Source organism: Indicator indicator, chromosome 9, assembly GCF_027791375.1.
Source record: "Indicator indicator isolate 239-I01 chromosome 9, UM_Iind_1.1, whole genome shotgun sequence".
Taxonomy (NCBI): domain Eukaryota; kingdom Metazoa; phylum Chordata; class Aves; order Piciformes; family Indicatoridae; genus Indicator; species Indicator indicator.
The window spans coordinates 29,091,236-29,108,664 of NC_072018.1; the positions used below are offsets into that span (position 1 = coordinate 29,091,236).

At 49.7% G+C, this 17,429-nt stretch overlaps 1 protein-coding gene across 1 annotated transcript; it reads left to right on the forward strand.

Annotated features, from left to right (window-relative positions):
• The first annotated feature begins 3,077 nt into the window (after window positions 1-3,077).
• Window positions 3,078-10,370, forward strand: LOC128968789 (interferon-induced very large GTPase 1-like). The gene has a single exon (XM_054383371.1). The coding sequence runs from the start codon at window positions 3,078-3,080 to the stop codon at window positions 10,368-10,370; it is 7,293 nt and encodes a 2,430-aa protein (XP_054239346.1).
• The last annotated feature ends 7,059 nt before the right edge of the window (window positions 10,371-17,429 follow it).

The window sequence follows — 17,429 nt, forward strand, 5'->3', positions numbered from 1 at the left end:
TCGGGATGAGGGGTTCACGGTTCGTGGGTGTCTTGCCGCAGTTCGAGCACCTTATGGTGCTCAGCTGGGGACGAGGGGTTCGTGGTTCGTGGTTGTCTTGCCACAGTTCGAGCAGCTTATGGTGCTTAGCTCGGGACGAGGGGTTCACGGTTCGTGCGTGTCTTGCCACAGTTCGAGCAGCTTATGGTGCTCAGCTCGGGACGAGGGGTTCACGGTTCGTGGGTGTCTTGCCGCAGTTCGAGCAGCTTATGGTGCTCAGCTCGGGACGAGGGGTTCGCGGTTCGTGGGTGTCTTGCCGCAGTTCGAGCAGCTTATGGTGCTCAGCTCGGGACGAGGGCTTCGCGGTTCGTGGGTGTCTTGCCACAGTTCGAGCAGCTTATGGTGCTTAGCTCGGGACGAGGGGTTCACGGTTCGTGGGTGTCTTGCCACAGTTCGAGCAGCTTGTGCGAGTGTGGCAGGACTCGCTGGCTGAGCAAAGTGGCTTATGGCTGCAGACTCTGGTGTGGGTACATGGAGGCTGCTTTCGAGTATAGAAGCTTTCACTGCCTTTGGCTACAGCGTTCATTGCGGTTTCACACGTACAGGATAGGCTTTGGTGAGACCTAGGACTTCTTGGGAAAACAAAGGCCAGTTGTTTACCATCTTGGCTTGTATTAATAAGTTGCCAAAGACAATAATGGCCAATGGCAGAAGAGGAAAACGAGGGAAACCAGATAGTTTAACCTACAGAATAAAGTTTGCCCAAATGTGGAAAGATGCACACGCAGTCCATAAGTGTGGCAGATGGCCAGGCACACGTGGAATGTGTGCACTTTGTTTACCTCCACCAGAAGACATATCTGAACAAGCCTGGGCACCCGGTCACAAGTGGTGTACCTCAGGGCTCAGCGTTGGGACCACTTCTGTTTAACATCTTTGTTGATGATTTTCATGCAGACATCGAGTGTGTCATAATCACAAATGTATGGATTTATTAATATTTAATAGGCAGAACAACTAAAAATACTAGTAACTTTATTAATTTTAAAAAATCCCATGGAAAATATTAATAAAACCCATTTACTGGGTCTAAATATTCAGTTGTAGAACAGATATCTCACCAGCAGGAACATGTAACAACTTAATATTAGCAAAAAAACCCCAGAAACAATAATTTAAGCTGTAAAGGAAAAAGAAAACCATCGGCAACATGCCAGCTTTGCACACATGGTGGGGTGGGGAGGGCTCTTGAATTCTCTAGGGCAACAGACTTTTTAACAGATGCTTACAAAAAGATCAGATTTGCTAGATTATACTCACTGAGCATAAACTGAGGCACAGCACAGATTCCAAATTGCAAGGCTAGTGAGGCTTGGCTTCTCGGGCTTGCAGGGTTAAGGCTTGTGGCCTCTCCCAGATCTTGAACATGGCAAGGCAAGGAACTTGCTCTTTGGGCTAGTATTCATAGATTTTTCCCAGACAATGATGGCCAATGACAACAAAGATTAAGAGATAGAAACCTGATACTTTAACCTATAGAATCAGTTTTCTCAGAATGTGGCCAAAGGCACGCACACCTGGCCCAGGATCCCAGGGCATGTTCAGACAAGCCTGGGTAATGTGGGCAATCTCCTGAAAAACCAGACCTTCTGGCTCCTGCTCCATTGTCTGTCTCAAAGCATTTTTGAGGCTTTGTCCCTTCAGGACAGTCATCAATGAGTTTGCATATGACACCAAGTTAGATGGGAGTGTGGATCTGCACCAGCATAGGAAGGCTCTACAGAGGGACTTGGATAGATTGGATCAATGGGCCAGTGTTAATGGGATGAGCTTCAACAAGGCCAAATGCCAGGTCCTGCTCTTGGGTCACAACAACCCCAAGCAATGCTACAGGCTTGGGGAAGTGTGGCTGGAAAGCTGTCTGGCAGAAAGGGACCTGGGGGTTGTAATTGACAAGTAACTGAATATGAGCAAGCAGTGTGCCCAGGTGGCCAAGAAAGCCAATGGCATCCTGGCTGGGATTAGAAATGCTGTGTCCAGCAGGAGTAGGGAGGTGATTGTCCCCTGGTACTCAGCTTTGGTGAGGCCACATCTTGCATACTGTGTTCGGTTTTGGACACCTCAATACAAGAGAGATATTCAGGTGCTGGAGCCAGTGCAGAGGAGGGCAGCGAAGCTGGGGAAGGGCCTGGAGAATAAATCTTATGAAGGGCAACTGAAGGAGCTGGGGATGGTTAGTTTGAAAAAGAGGAGGCTGAGGAGAGACTTCATCGCTGTCTATGACTACCTGAAAGGATGTTCTGGAGAGGCTGGTGCTGGTCTCTCCTCCCAGATAATTAGTGATGGAACAAGAAGGGACGGCCTCAAGCTGCAACTGGGTAGGTTTAGACTGGACATTAGGAAAATTTTTTTCCCAGCAAGAGTGGTCAGGCATTGGAATGTGCTGCTCAGGGAGGTGGTTGAGTCACCAACCCTGGATGTGTTTAAAGGTCGTTCGGATGTGGTGCTTGAGGATATGGTTTAGGGGTGAACCTTGCAGAGTAGGGTTATTGATTGGTCTTACTGATCCCAAGGGTCTTTTCCAACCTGAATGTTTCTGTGATTCTGAGATTGCACCAGGGGAGGTTTAGGTAGGGCACGAGGAACAATTTTTTTCCCAAGAAAGGCTGTCAACCCTGGAGAAGAAGAGGCTTAGAGTTCTCTACAACTCCCTGAAAGGAGGTTGGAGTGAGGTGGGGTCAGTCTCTTCTCCCAAGGAACAAGCAATAGGAGAAGAGGAAATGGCCTCAGAGTGCACCAGGGCACGTTTAGGTTGGCATGAGGAAGATTACTCCCCATAGAGGTATTCAAGCCAGACTAGCTCAGTGTAGAAGTGAAGTCCCATCCTGAGGGTGTAAAAGCCATGCAAACTAGGAATGTAGAGGTACATGAATAGTGGTGATCAAATGACAATGATATTCACAATATTTACAATTATCACACACCAGAACCCTCCTGAACAAATACAAAAGCTTCCTCTTCTATCCCGCACAGCCCTTGTAAGAGGCTCTTATCAAACTATGTAACTTAAAAAATGTCTGTTTTCTTCTTCTGCAGCCATGGATTCCCAGGAAAACATGGTAGGAGATGATGAAAAGGCACATCTTGCTAAAAAGCTACTTGCAGAAGCATGTGAGAAAGAAGGACTGGATGACAGATACTGGCTTCCCAAACTGTGGGAGATACTGGGAGTCAAGTCCAGAGAAGCCCTGAAACATCTGCAGTATGAAGATTACCTGAAGCTGGAGCGTGAAGTACGATACTCCTGGGAAACCAAAGCCCTCCAAAAGCTCCTAGAACTCACAGACGAGAAAGCAGCTGTTGAGGACGTGCAGGAGGAGCACTTGAAAATGACAAAGCAGAGACAAGAAGCAGCCAAGCAAGCCCTGAAGGAGCTGAAAGAATCTCAGAAGAGCCACAGCAAGGATGTTATAAAAGAGAAAGGGGAAGCTCTGTGGCAAGCCTTGGAGATTCCCAAAGAGTACTGGACACTACCTGAGAAGTCATTGGTGGATGTGCTGGAGCGTATCCAGAATCAGCTGGAGCAGCCCGAGTCATCAGTGGGCAGGGATGAGAATGTGTCAGACACAGAGGTCCTGAGGCGGGCATCAGGGGGCCTGGCCCTGCAGGGCATCTACAGAACCAGCAGCCTTGCTGATGTGCTGGCAAGGCGAGACCAGCTGATCAGGGTTCCTGATGGATTCAAGCTTGCTGGTCCAGAGCACGGATCAGTGCTTGAGAGGAAGGAGTTCTCCTCCTCTGCAGAAGAAGCCACTTTCACCAAGTCCATGCAGCAGCTGGGGTTCAGCATCAGTGTTTCAGCCAAAGCCGGGCTCTGGGGGTTTAGTTTTGAATCTGATGTAGATTACAGCAGATCCTCACAGTCAGAGAGCACCCAGCAGTTCCACTCTGAGCAGAGCTACCTTTGCACCACCAAGTACCAGTACATCCCTCTGGCCTCCTGCTACTTCCAAAAGGATCAGCTTCACCTTTCAGATGTGGCCCTGAAGGAGCTGCAAGAACTCGAGACTCTTTTGAGCATCACTCCCGAAGGAGACAGGCCAAACATGCTGAAGAGCAGGTGTGCAAGCTTCTTCAGCAGGTTTGGGTCCCATGTGAGCCAGGGTCCCCTCCATTTTGGGGGGATATTCTGGTGGAAGGCAACTGCGGAAGGATTCAGGGCTGAGCAGCGGGAGGAGATGAAGCGACAAGCCTCTGAAGCACTCAGTAGCTATGTTGGGGCCAGCTACAGCGGCTTTGTTGCCAGTGTGGCAGCAAATGTAGATGTTTCAAAGTCCAGCTCCCAGGCTTCTTTCCAGGGAAGCGATGGAAGGAGTGCCTACACAGCAATCCAGCTCTACGTGACCACCACAGGGGGCCCACCAGAGACAGATTCACTTCCTCAGTGGAAACTGGGGCTTGTAACTAATAACACGACCTGGTGTGTCATCGACCGAGGTTTTCAGCTGACCCCTGTGTGGGATATAATCCTCTCCAATCACACCAGTGATTTTAAGTCCATCTATCAACTGGCCAGCAGCCTCAGGGCTGCCTATGAGGCGCTGACAAATCACAGCGTCGGCAGCATGTTTGGAGAGGAACTGGTCAGCGCAGTGCAAGAGGCCAGAGATTTTGTGGAGTGCGTGAAGGCCTGGGAGATGAAGGGGGATGAAAGGAAGCTCCTAACCTTGATAGATTTCAAGCAGAATCTGAATGAGAAAACCAAAAGCCATAGTGTGTGGATCAACATATGCCTGTCGGATAAAGCACTGCAGGAGTTCTTGCTGAATACTGTTGTGTTTTGCAAGAGGTCACCTCCAGAAAACATCACCTACATCAAGTTCCTGATGAGGTGCCTCCTGGATCCTCATGTCTATGCTGTCAAGGACTTCCCCAGGGCTTCCTTCATTATGGAATGGATCTTTGATACTGAGCACATGCTTCCTGAAACTCCCCATGTTTCTGAGCTTGAAGACCTCACCAAGACACTGCTGGAAATGAAGAAGTACATCCAGGAAGTCAGCTACGCACCAGAAGCCTCTGTGTCTGCCGTTCATGAAGCAAAGATAAAAGCCACCTTGACTGCAAGCCTAGCTGTTTATTCCTTACTCCAGTGTCTCCAGGAAAGGGCACAGAAAGACATAGAGCTATTGGTGCTCTTAATTACGACCAGTGTGGGATACCAGGTGGAAAGGAGCACTTTTCGGTACCTCCTTGGATATCCCGAAATTCACTTCATGATAAATGAAATGGAAATGAGGCACAAGGAGTACCTGAGTCTGAAGGAACAAGACGTTTACAGAGCCCAGGCCTTCCTGCTGCTGACAGGTCTAACTGTAACACCTGAATACAAAGAAGTGTCCCCTGAAAAGAAGAATGAACGTTTTGTTTTGATGGAAGATCAAATGAAAACGTTGTGGTCTGCCGAGATAAAGACTCTCCTGGAAAAGCAGAAAGGATTCAAAGACTGGGAGATGCTGGAGAGTGACTTGAATTCTTTCCTTAATGGGCACGTGGATGACACTTGTGATGAGCTGAAGACAACCAGTATAATCCAAGACATGGAAGAGACTTTTGAAAGGGTAGAGCCTTCTAGTCAGTCCACATCCAAAGCAGAGGACACTGAATCCCAAGCAAGCCAAGCCATTGCAAACCGAGAGTTTCTCCACTTGCTTCAGCGCCTTGGACTGGAAAGTCACTACCCAAGGAAAATGGGGACAGAAGATTTCCATGCCATATACAAGATACCTTTACCTGACAGCCAGCCCAGCCAGGAGAGTGAGCTACCATTTCACTTCCTGCAAAAGCTTTTAAGTGTGGATTATAGAGTGAGGTACCTGACTTGCAAGAATGAGAGCAGCCCAGTAACAGCTGTGCCCAAACCCATAGAGCAAGAGTGCGAACCTTCCGCTTCCTTTGATGAATTTTTGAGTTATTTGGGGGAAGAAGCATCTGAATCTGCAACCAGCGACAGTCACGTGCACCCCATGGACCTCCAGATGGCAATTTTCCATTGTGCTGATGACTTCACGAGGCAATACATCTTAACAAAACTTGCTTTCTGCCAGTTTGCGCTACCTCTGCTGGTACCAAACCCCTGCACTTCACAGATAGAGTTCCCCCTCTGGTCCCTCAGCCAAATCAAAAAGAGCTGGAAAGGGGCTGAGAAGTTGGGAGAGCAAGCAAGGATTAACAGTTACAAAAACAAGCTCATTTCCCAGGCCGAGACACCCATCGTGTCCTTCATCCGGATCGGCAGCTCTCCCTCCTCTTCCAAGTCTCAGATCCTGAACGCCCTGCTGAGCAAACGCAAACATGACACTTTCTTCCACCGCCATTGCAAAGGCAGCACCCAAGACTGTTTGCTGATGAAAGGTGTGGTGGAGATCTCCTGGTACTGCCCCCGGGACAGCGATGATGACAGCTTTGACTGCTGCGTGGCTTTCTGTAACCTGCGCGGGGACGCGAGGGATTACGAAGAGCAGCTGCACTTCCTGCAGGAGATATCTGCTGTGAACGTGGCTCTCGTATCTGGGTCTGATCAGAGTGACAAGAAAGGGATGATGATTTTACGTCAGCTGTGGGAGTCACAAAGGCCTTTGGTTTGTCTTTTCACCGAAAAAGAGAATGTTGCAGCTGGCCGATCTAGCCGCAACGTGAGTATAGGTATCAAGAACAGGAACGAAGCAGAACTAGTGGAGGAGCTGACAAAGACCATCAAGGATCTCCTGGAAGGCTCTAACACACTTTTCAGCCTTGATGCCTGCCTGGACAAAGCTCGCAAACATGGCTTCTTAGTCGATGAAGATAAAGGAGCGTGTGTGTTAGCCAAAGAAAAGGCAAAGGCACTGGTGAATCTTCTGAAGAAGGAGAAGTTGTTTGAGATCAAATCCCAGCTGCTGCCTCTTCAAGGGCAACTGTGGTACATGTGGTGCAAGAAGGACAAAGAACTCACTCGGCTGCAGGAAAAGGGGAACGAGAGCATAGAGCATCACCGGAGCAAAATTGAATCAGAGAAGGCACAAATAAGGAGAAAGCAACTCAACAAAGCATTCCCCCTCAATGAGCTGATGAAGTCATTCCTAAGCTTTCTCCAGTCCAAGCCAGCAGATACCAAGAAATACTTCTTGCAGTGGATGAAGATCTTTATGGATGACTTGTCCTCCGATCGCCTGGATGAACTCAAGAGAGATTATCACAAGTTATGGTCTCAAATCCTGGCCATGAAGAAAAGCAATGAGAAAAATGATCTGCTGAGCAAGTTAGATGCCCTCTCCAATGAAATCAACGATTCCTCTATTGGCTTGGAGCACCTTTTAAGAGAGGTTGGGCAGATATACGAAGCTCTGGAATCAATGAACTCAAAGGATAAACTTTTTGTTGAACTACCTGACATTGCAGTCGATCTGATGGTTTCAGGATATCCAATTGAGCTGATGGATGGTGATGCATCTTATGTCCCATTACGGTGGATTAGAGCAATCTTTGATAAGTTAATTGAGAAGCTGGGAGACAAGCGAGTGTTTGTCCTCTCAGTGCTTGGCATCCAGAGCACAGGGAAGTCAACCCTGTTGAATGCCATGTTTGGTCTCCAGTTTAATGTCAGTGCAGGCAGATGCACGCGGGGAGCGTTTATGCAGCTAATTAAAGTGGACGTGAAGCTGCAGGAAGACGTTGGCTTTGATTACGTGCTAGTTGTTGACACAGAGGGACTCCGTGCTACAGAGATGGCCAACAAACAGTCCCTTAATCATGACAACGAGTTGGCCACCTTTGTCATTGGCATTGGCAACATGACTCTGATAAATATCTTGGGAGAAAATCCTTCAGAAATGCAAGATGTCCTTCAGATTGCTGTGCAGGCTTTCCTGAGGATGAAGCAGGTAAAGCTTTCCCCGAGCTGCCTGTTCGTACACCAAAATGTGGGAGAGATAACTGCCAAGGAGCAGAACATGGAAGGCCAAAGACGTCTGCAGGAAAAGTTGGATGAAATGACAGTGATAGCTGCCCAGCAGGAATTCTGTGATGCCTCCTGTTTCAGCGAAGTCATCCGCTTTGACGTGAACACTCACATCCATTACTTTGCCCACCTGTGGGAAGGAAACCCCCCAATGGCACCACCCAACCCTACCTACAGCCAGAATGTCCAGGAATTGAAAACCAAAGTTCTCCAAGCTGCCAAGAAGGAGTCGCAGGGCAGTGTTTTGAGGCTCTCCAGCTTGAAGGTTCGCATTAGTGACCTCTGGAATGCTTTGCTGAATGAGAACTTTGTCTTCAGCTTCAAGAACTCAGTGGAGATTGCTACATACAAGAAACTGGAAACCGCATTTAGTGAGTGGACCTGGCAGCTGAGGAGTCACATCTTAGACTTGCAGGTAAAACTGGACAATAAAATTCGTAATGGGGACTTGCAGAAGGTCACCGCAGAACACCTTGAAGCACAAGTGCAAGGGACATATGATACCATCATGAAAAGCATGGAGAAATATTTCAGTGAAGACAGAGACTGTGAGATCTTGGTCCAGTGGAAGAGCAGCACAGAACTGAAGCTGAGAGAACTAAAAGAGTCTCTTTTGCTTGAAACAAGGAAGAAATGTGAGAATCTCATTGAGCTAAAGAAGAGTCAGTGTAAACTGGAGGAGAGGAAGTCAGACTATGAAAGTGAGCTCCTTAAAAGGAGTAGGCAGTTGGCTCTGTCTCTGAAGGGACAGAGTCTCAGTGACAAGCAGCTGCGAGACAACTTCATTTCTCTCTGGGCGACCTGGATTACTGAGGTCTCCTCTGCTACTGTGCCTCCAGAACAAGTTGATATTGATGTAGAAATAGAAAATGTCCTTCTAGATCACTTTAAGGAGCCCAACTTACATGAACGAATCAGGACATTTCCCAAATACAGGAAGTTTTCCGTTGACTTGGAGAAACACATTGCTAAGAAAAAAAGCTTTCGCTTCTGGGCTACGACTTTTGATAGTGCCAACTTGAACAGTATAGAGTGCATCACAGAGAGCATCATAGCATGTGTGAAGGCAAACATTGACAGGAAGGAGAAGGAGAAAAGGGATTACAGCCGAAATTTTATTCATGAAATACTAAATGAGGTGCAGAAGGGCATGAACTCTGTCCCTAGCAATGCAAAATACAGTTTTAATAAAGATTACAGAATAGATTTATCGATCTACCTGTGCAGAACGGCAGCGGAGAGGTTTAAAGCGATGCACCTGGCGTTCAGAGAAGCAAATGATCCAAGCATATACCTGGAGAGCAAGCGAGAAGATTTCTTCAGGTGCTTCCAGATTTCCTGCCAAGGAGCCACTTCCATCACGACATTTGCTGCTTTTCTGTGTGACAAGATCTCTCCAGCTCTTCACCAGGCGGTTTACGAGAGGACAGCCCTTGCCATAGCTCGAGACATGAAGGATAAAATCCCAGATTTCAGTGGCAACAGGTACTCCCTGGAGGTTTGCCTCCTGAGATACCTGGCACAGGAAGAGAATTTTGAGAAATACAAGAATTACCTGATCTGCCCCAAAGATACTTTGGAGAGTTACATCGAGACACGTGTTAGGACGTACTGTTTAGACGAGAACAGGCGGCTGGGGAAGTTTTTAGATGACTCCCTTACTCTCCTCTACGAAAGGATCCAGTCAGCAGTGTTTGCCTCAACCAAGGTTGTCAAAGACAGAGCAGACAGAAATGACAAAATCTCCCTTTGGCTGGATGAATTTTGCAGCACACTTGGAGAAGTGCTGAACCTGCCCAGGAGGGACCTGAAGGGCATTGAACATCAGGAGATAGCTGACATAGAGTTCCTGAATAATGCCATGGCAGAAGGACTGCTTTCCCTGAAGGATCAACTCAAGAAAAAGCTTGCTGATGCTGATATGAGCTCCTTTGAAAGGCAGCCTCACACAATCCTGGCTGAGCAGTTTTCGGGGTGCTGGGAGAAGTGTCCCTTTTGTGGGGCTGTTTGCACAAACACCATACCAAACCATGATGGAGACCATCAGCTCGTCTTCCACCGGCCACAAGCTGTAGAGGGATGGATGTGGCGTGACACAGACAACCTGTGCATTGATATTTGTTCTAGCGATGTTGCAAGTGAGAATGTATTCAGAATTAGTGAAGACACAGTGATCCCCTTCAAGAGATACCGGGATGCAGGGCCTCCTTATTCCACTTGGAACATTCCCCCTGATCCATCCATGCAAGCATACTGGAAATGGTTTGTGTCTCATTTCAGAGGAGAGTTGGAGAAGCACTACAATGGGAAATTCGAGGGCAAAGGAAAAATCCCTGAATCATGGCAGAGAATTACAAAGCAGGAAGCACTTGATGAACTGGAGAAGCTTTAAGGCCAAGTTGATTTGAAGGAAGAACTGCAATTGCTTTGCACTTTAGAGGGAAATGCTGCAAGTCTATCCACAGAAGGTTGTTCTGATTGCTTGTCACGCGGCGGTTGGATCTGCTGCTGTTATTCATACCGTGCTGCAGTCACGCCAGCTTTGAAATGGAAAGTGCTAACTGGAGCAAAGTGTTATGGGGCTTGAAGTTCAGATTGCAACACAAGAGACTTCCTGCTCTGGTTGCTGCTTTTGGGTTCCAGGTTCGCGGGTGCTGGCTCTTTTCTGCAGGCATGGTGGCAGGGTGGGTGGGAGTTGGGCAGCTGCAGGTTTGGGTTATTTTTCTGTTTTCTGCTGCTTTGGTTTTCCTGTATTTCACTGCACTTCTTCTGCAAATAGGCTAAGCTATGGTAATCATGCATTGTATTATTAGACTAATGAGATTATTAGCTAAGGTAATTATGCATTATGATATCTTATGTTATATTAAACTCTTTCTCTGTCTCAACCCTAAGTTTTGTGTGCTACTTTTCCCCTCACTTTTGTGTTGGGGGAGCAGGCAGGTTAGCCTTTGCGTTAACCCCTGACATTAATATGGCCTCAAGCCACATGAAGGATCCAGCCATGGCTCAGGAATTTCCAGAATCATAGGTTGCTAGGGGTTGGAAGGGAGTTCTGGAGATCATCTAGCCCAACCTCTATGTTAAAATAGGGTCACCCACAGCAAGTTGCCCAGGATCATGTCTGGGCAAATTTAGAATCTCTTTAAAGAAGGAGACTCCACAATCTCTCTGGGCAGCCTCTGCTAGGGCTGCCACACCCTCATGAGAAAGAAGTTTTCCTCCTGGTCAGGTGGAACTTTTTGGGTTCCAGCCTGTGCCCTTGCCTCTTGTTCTGTTCAGCTGGGCACCACTGAAAAGTGTCTGCCCCCTTCTTCTTGCCCTCTGACCTTTAGCTATTGCTAAGCATTGAGAAGATCCCCTTAGGTTGCTCTTCTCCAGGCTAAACATCCCCAGGTCTCTCAGCCTTTGCTCCTCAGAGAGATTCTTCGCTCCTCTTAGCAGTTTGGTGGCCTCTGCTGGGCTCTCTCCAGTAGTTCCTTCACTCTTGAAGGAGTCCATAACTGCCGCAGTCCTCCAGATGTGTCCTGCCTAGGGCAGAGGGTGGAAAAGTATCAATTTTATCAGCTGATAATGGAAAATAAGTGACATTGGAGAAAAAAAGGTAATTTTCCAGGATGAAAACCTTGTGATGCTTAAAGAAAGCGCTGCAGAAATTGAAAGCAGCTTGCGACTGGCTGCAGGCTGTGCTGGTTTGTGTTTTGGGATTATCATTCCATTATTGATACCTTGTTGATAATGTGAGCTGGTAGATCATTAGCTGTTCTGTCATTAAAGCAGTTCAAAGAACAGCCTGTGTGGACTTTGGTAGTTGCTTGTGACTTCAGCATTTGTGCTGTGAAGACAGAGCAGATGGCAGTTGGGAGACAGTCTGTGGAAGGATGTGTGCAAGGAGAGTATCTGCTTCTTTCAGGGTGTATGGTCAAGGACCTTCCTCAGTGTCTCAAGGGATAATAAGAAGGAGATGTAGCTGTAAAGAAGAACATCCTGTCAAACCAATCTGACAAACAAAGTGAGGCAGTGCTGAGAACCAAGCCTGCTCAGACAAACTTTTGCTGAGGGAGAGGGTAAGGAGGCTATTCCAGTGAGGTTACCTGAGCAGGGAATTGGTTAGCTGGGAAAGTAAGGGAAAAACTGGGAACCAAACCCAAAATATAGCAAGACACAGACCTGAGAAAACAGACATGTAGGCAATGACAGGAGACAAACCTCATCAGTGTTTGTGTGTGCTGCAAGGACTAAACGGCAGGTTCTGGTGAGACCTGTGTGTCTGGGGAGTTTGGGGCCAGCTGCTAGAGTCAGACTAGGAGTGTAGGTGCCTGTGGTGCATGGTGTCAGCTACTGCAGTGAGCAGGGTCTCAGTGCAGCTACTGGAGTGAGTGGGAGAGTGTCAGTGCCAGCTACGGAGGCAAGTGGAGGTCTTCAACCTGTAGCTACTGGGATGGGAAGGGTGTGTGTCCTGAAAATGAACTACCTGGAGGGGGGAGGAGTGTGAACGAGAGGAGTGAAGGGCTGAGCACCAGCAGCTGGGGCAAGAGTGTAGCTCACAGCTCTTGCTCCTGATGCTAGGGTAGGTGAGTACTGGTAACCCTCAAAATGAGTGTGCCCATGAATTCAGCAGCAAACTTCAGGGGGGGCAAGTTGGTGAGTAGGGGTTCCTTGGGTCCTGCTGGAGGGTCCATGGTGCCACCCTTATCTTGCCATGTGCCTAAAACACTCTTGCAGAGCTTTCTTCTCCCATATGTACTGTGCATTGCTTACAAGCTTGAGATAATTTTCAACTTTTCCCTCTCTTAAGGCTAATAACTCGCAGCTCTTTCTCCAGTATAGGGAGCCAGTACTCTATGTGGAGGCTCAGCACCATTCTGTGTCTCTGCCAGTCCACCATGGCCTGTATCTCTCTCAGAGGAATCATCTGCCATGTCCTTCCTTACAGGAATTGCCATGGGAAAGAATGGAAACATGCCTTCAAGTTACACAAGGGATGCAGTTGCTCAGCCTGCCTGTAACTACAGTTCTCAGTGACACTGACCCACTCAAGAGAAGTCACCAGGGAAGGGAGAAGACCTGCTCATGGTGGGATGCGAATCTAAAGCTGAGCAGTGACTACCTGGTAGGGGTGTGGCTGATGAACAATGGGAAAGATGGGAGCTGGAGAGGGCAGGTAAAGGGACTAGGGGGAGGCTAGGGAGGTCTGAGGATAGCAAAGAGGGGCTCCATCCACATTTCCTGTCACCATTGCCCAGTAAGCACCAGCCTGGGGTCCATGTGCCTTGAACAAGTGATAGGACAAGAGGAAATGGCTTCAGGTGGCACCAGGGGAAGTTTAGGTTGGGCATGAGAAACAATTTCTTCCCCAAAATCCTGGAACAGGGCATCGGTGGAGGAGTTTAAAAGCCTTTTGAAATGCTGCGAGACATGATTTAACAGTGACCTTGCGTTGCTGGGTTAAGCGTTGGACCCAATGATCTCAAAAGTCTCTTCCAACCAAAACAATTCCATGACTCCGTGCTCTCTGCCAGCAGGAAAGACAGGAAGGACCAGAGCGACCTGCGTCTCCTCTCAGGGCGCAGTGCCCTCCCTTCCGGCAGGCGGCGCTCTCCCACAACCAGGCCCTTCGCCTCGCCGTGCCCGCGCGGCGGGCGGGGCTCCGTGGCGTCACGGCCACGCCGGGTGGGCCGATGCGGCGGCTAGAGGCGGGCTACGGCGGCCGGCGGGGGTCAGGGCGGGCGCGGAGCGGTGGCACCGGCAGAGGGGTCGCTCATCGCTGGCTACCATGGAGTACGTGACCGCCGAGCAGCTGGCCGGCTTCAGCAAGTACAAGGTAGTGGCGCGCCGAGGCGTGGGAGGCGGAGGCCGTGGGGGCTCGCGTGTGGGGCTCGGAAGTCAGGGAGCGCCTCGAGGCCTGACGCCGTCAGGGGGATGCCTGAGGGGTCGCTCTTTGGAAGGGAGGTTTATGGCGGGGGGTGGGAAGCTGCAGTGATGCAGGAAGACCCAGTGTTTGCGTGTCTGGCTGGCTGTGGTGGGGCCCGGTGTTTTAGGGTGGCTACAGTGGGGGCCACAGAGGAAGTTCTGGGGGTGTGGGGTACCGTCGGACGCGGTAGGTGCTGTGGGAGCCAGGGTTTGTAAGGCGAGCTGTAGTGGATCCCGCGTTTGGGGGAGCTGAGATAGGACCCGGAGTTTTGAGCTGCAGGGAGGCTTGGGGTTTGGAGGGGGAGGGAGAGCTGCAGCGGAGCCCTGTGCCATAGGGGTGGAAGGCAGGGGCTGCTGTAGGTTTTGACTCCGTGGAGGAGGAGCCGTGGGGTCCTGTTCCGTGGGGCGGGGGGGTCAGCTGTAGTGGAAGGGTGGCTGCATGAAGTGTGTGACATCCTCACTCACTCCCCCACAGCTGCCTCACCACTGGTGGGGTGAGGTCGTGGGCAGTGTGCTGGGGGCTGGGCTCTGTGCAGGGCACCCCCCTCGGTTTCCTGGATGGGACGTGCTGTCAGGGCCGGTGCAATCCCACTACTGAAATGTTTTTTTACCCCTCTCCTCACCTTCCCAGCTGTTTTGCGGTGGGGCTTGCCGAGTGCAGGGAAGACCAGTGGGGCAAAGGTGTGGTGGCGTGAAATGTGGGACCCCCTCCTTAAAGGAGAGGACAGGGATACTGTCATGTGCCACCTTGCCAATGGGTTTCCACTTGAAAACTGGGTCCCCCAACCTGTTTCCCAGCATGAGGTGCTGCGGGGTACAATGCCCAGTGCAACACTCCTGGGCTGTTTTCCCCACTGCAGAAGGACAGGCTGGGTGCCATGCGGTGGGTTCTGGCATGGGGACAGCAGAGCATGGAGCGGTGGCAGTATGATCACACCCCAACTATGCTCCCCGAGCCATGCTGCTGGGGGGGGGACACACACCTTCAGGTCCTCCAATACAATGTTTTGAGTGGGATGTAACCACGTTTGATGCGTGTGTCCTCCTTGCACTGTCTCAAGTAGTGGGAAACATTGCTGGGTGCCATGTGGGTGGAATTTGGAGCAGCACTTTGGCCTGTCCCCTCCACCAGATGTGTTCAAGAAAGGTGACTGGCATATTACCACATGCAGTGAGGATGGTGCCTTGCCAAAGTTGTGCTGTGGCCACCCCTGCTGTGATGGGGCCATGGAGAAGGGAGTTCTGGGTGCATTGTGGTGGGAGCATGGCCAGCACAGGAGGTCCCCCCACGTTATCTCAGGACTGTGTTTCTCCAACCCTGTGGCTGCTCTCTGCACAGTCAGGCCCACAGAAATGTGCCAGAGATCATCCCCTCTCCTTGTGTAAGTGGAACCACATCTGTGTCTTGTTCCAAGCTCTGGAAACCTTTGAAGGAAGCTGCTCGAAGTGCTAACAGGCTCTACCACGGCAGTTTAAATCCCTGAGGGCTGATTTTGGGCCAGAGGTTTTGGTATCCTTAACTCAGGGGAACACTGGATTGTGTGTTTGTGCGGAGGGTGTTTGCTGTGTTTTTCCTTCTGCACCAGCAGTAAAGTTAGAAGGTTCTACCTCACCTTCTCCTTTGCTTTTCTTTTGTTCTTGGATACACCACATCCTTCCAGTTTGGTTCATGGGGTGTCACTTGAGCACACAGGACAATTGGGACAAGTCTGGCGTCCTGCATAGCTGGGTGAGGCTGTCTGTGTGGGTCTGATCTCCTCTCTTGCAGTCTGTGGTGGCAGGAGTGGTCAGGGCTTACTCTTGCTCTCTCTTTGCACACTGAGATCTGATGAAATGGAGATAAATGCACTTGACAGATCTAGTTTGACCAATGGGACAGGTTGCATGAGGTTCCCTGTGGAGACTGTGGTGTGTTCAGCCTGTTCAGGAGTGCCTGGAGGGATTTGAGATGTTGCTGTCTTCCTTTTCAGTGCCCATGCAGTGAGAAGATGACCTCCATCCTCTATAAGTGGTGCTGGTAGTTGAACTTGGAAAGGTCCAGGTGATTGCTGTGCACTAAAGACTTGCTCCTAAGTTATGGTCTTTCTGGAGATGCTTCATGGAAATGCCATTGCAGTTAAATATGTGAACAGGACCCTGAATGCAAATCAGGGTGAGGAGGTATCATGGTGTTGGCTGTCACCAGTTATGCAGTGGTGTGTCTCCTGCTCTTGGTTTTGGATGGCAGAGGGTTGAAATGTGTCAGCAGGTCTCTGATGAAGATGATGGAAGTATCACTCCCCAGCTGGCATGGCTGAACTAACAAGCAGAGGCCAATAAAGCTGAGTATGCCTTGAGGGAGGGAGTGTGGTCTGGCTGGCAGAAGTAGCTTTGCTGGAGAGGTTGTGGATTTACTGAGTCAGCAGGGGCTTTGATAAGAGCAGGTGGGTTCATGCTCAGCTCAGGGGGCATCATTCTGCCCTGCACTGATGCACAGCTCTGTGGGAAGCACCAGCAGTGAGAGCACCAGCAGGGAAGATCCCAGTGCTGCCATGGGGCAAAGCCATAGGGGGAATGAAACCCCACTTGATCTCTTTGCAGTGCTCCCTTCCTTTTTATCTTGTTTGCTTGGGGAAGTGTTTTGGGGCTCTGTTAGGCTGGGTGATCCAGGCACAAATTTCTGGTACCAGGTCACATATTCCATCCTTGCTTTAGGCATTGAGGCTTGTCTTGCTCTCCCCTTGTCCTGAAGATGTGACTCTAGATCCATACTGCTCTGTTGATGAAAAGACAGTTGATGCAACTAACTGTTCTTACAGTCCTCTATTCTGTCCTAGTGAGGTCAAAGGAAGCTCTCCTCCACTTCTACTCTGCCATAGTGTGGCCATATCTGGAGTCCTGGGACCAGGTCTCGGCTCCCCAGTTCAAGAGAGAATGCAGCAGAGGTTACAAAGATGATGAGAGGTCTGAAGCATCTCTCTGCGGAAGAAGGGTTGAGGAACAGCAGAGAACAGCAGACTGAGGGGGGATCTTCTCAATGCTGATCAACAGCTAAGTGGTAGGAGTCAAGAGAATAGACACAGACTCTTTTCAGTGGTGCCTGGCAACTGGACAAGGGGCAATGGGCACAAACTTGAACCCAGGAAGTTCCCTCTGAACTTGGAGAGAAAATTCTTTCCTCTCAGGCTGCTGAAGCCCTGGACCAGGCTGCCCAGAATGGTTGTGGAGTCTCTTTCTCTGGAGAGATTCCAAACTCACCTGCACATTTCAGTTCAGGGTGATCTGCTGTTGATTACCCTGCTTTAGCAGTGGGGTTGGAGCAGATGATATCCACAGGTCCCTTCTAACACCCACCATGCTGGGATTCTCTGTTCTTGCCCAGGAAACTTCTGCAACAGCATAAACTGCTCTGTCCAAATAGGCAGAGCAAGGCACGAGTATTATGGGGTGTGTATGGATGGCAACACGAAATTACCAAAGAACAGCTGAGCTGTTGGCTGAGCTGCTTTCTCTGCCTTATCCCCGGGGTGGGCCTGTGTGTTTCACCTGGGTGGCAGAG

Bases quoted from the DNA above. Each gene is read 5' to 3' on its own strand.
- LOC128968789 (XM_054383371.1), top strand. From the start codon at position 3,078: ATGGATTCCCAGGAAAACATGGTAGGAGATGATGAAAAGGCACATCTT.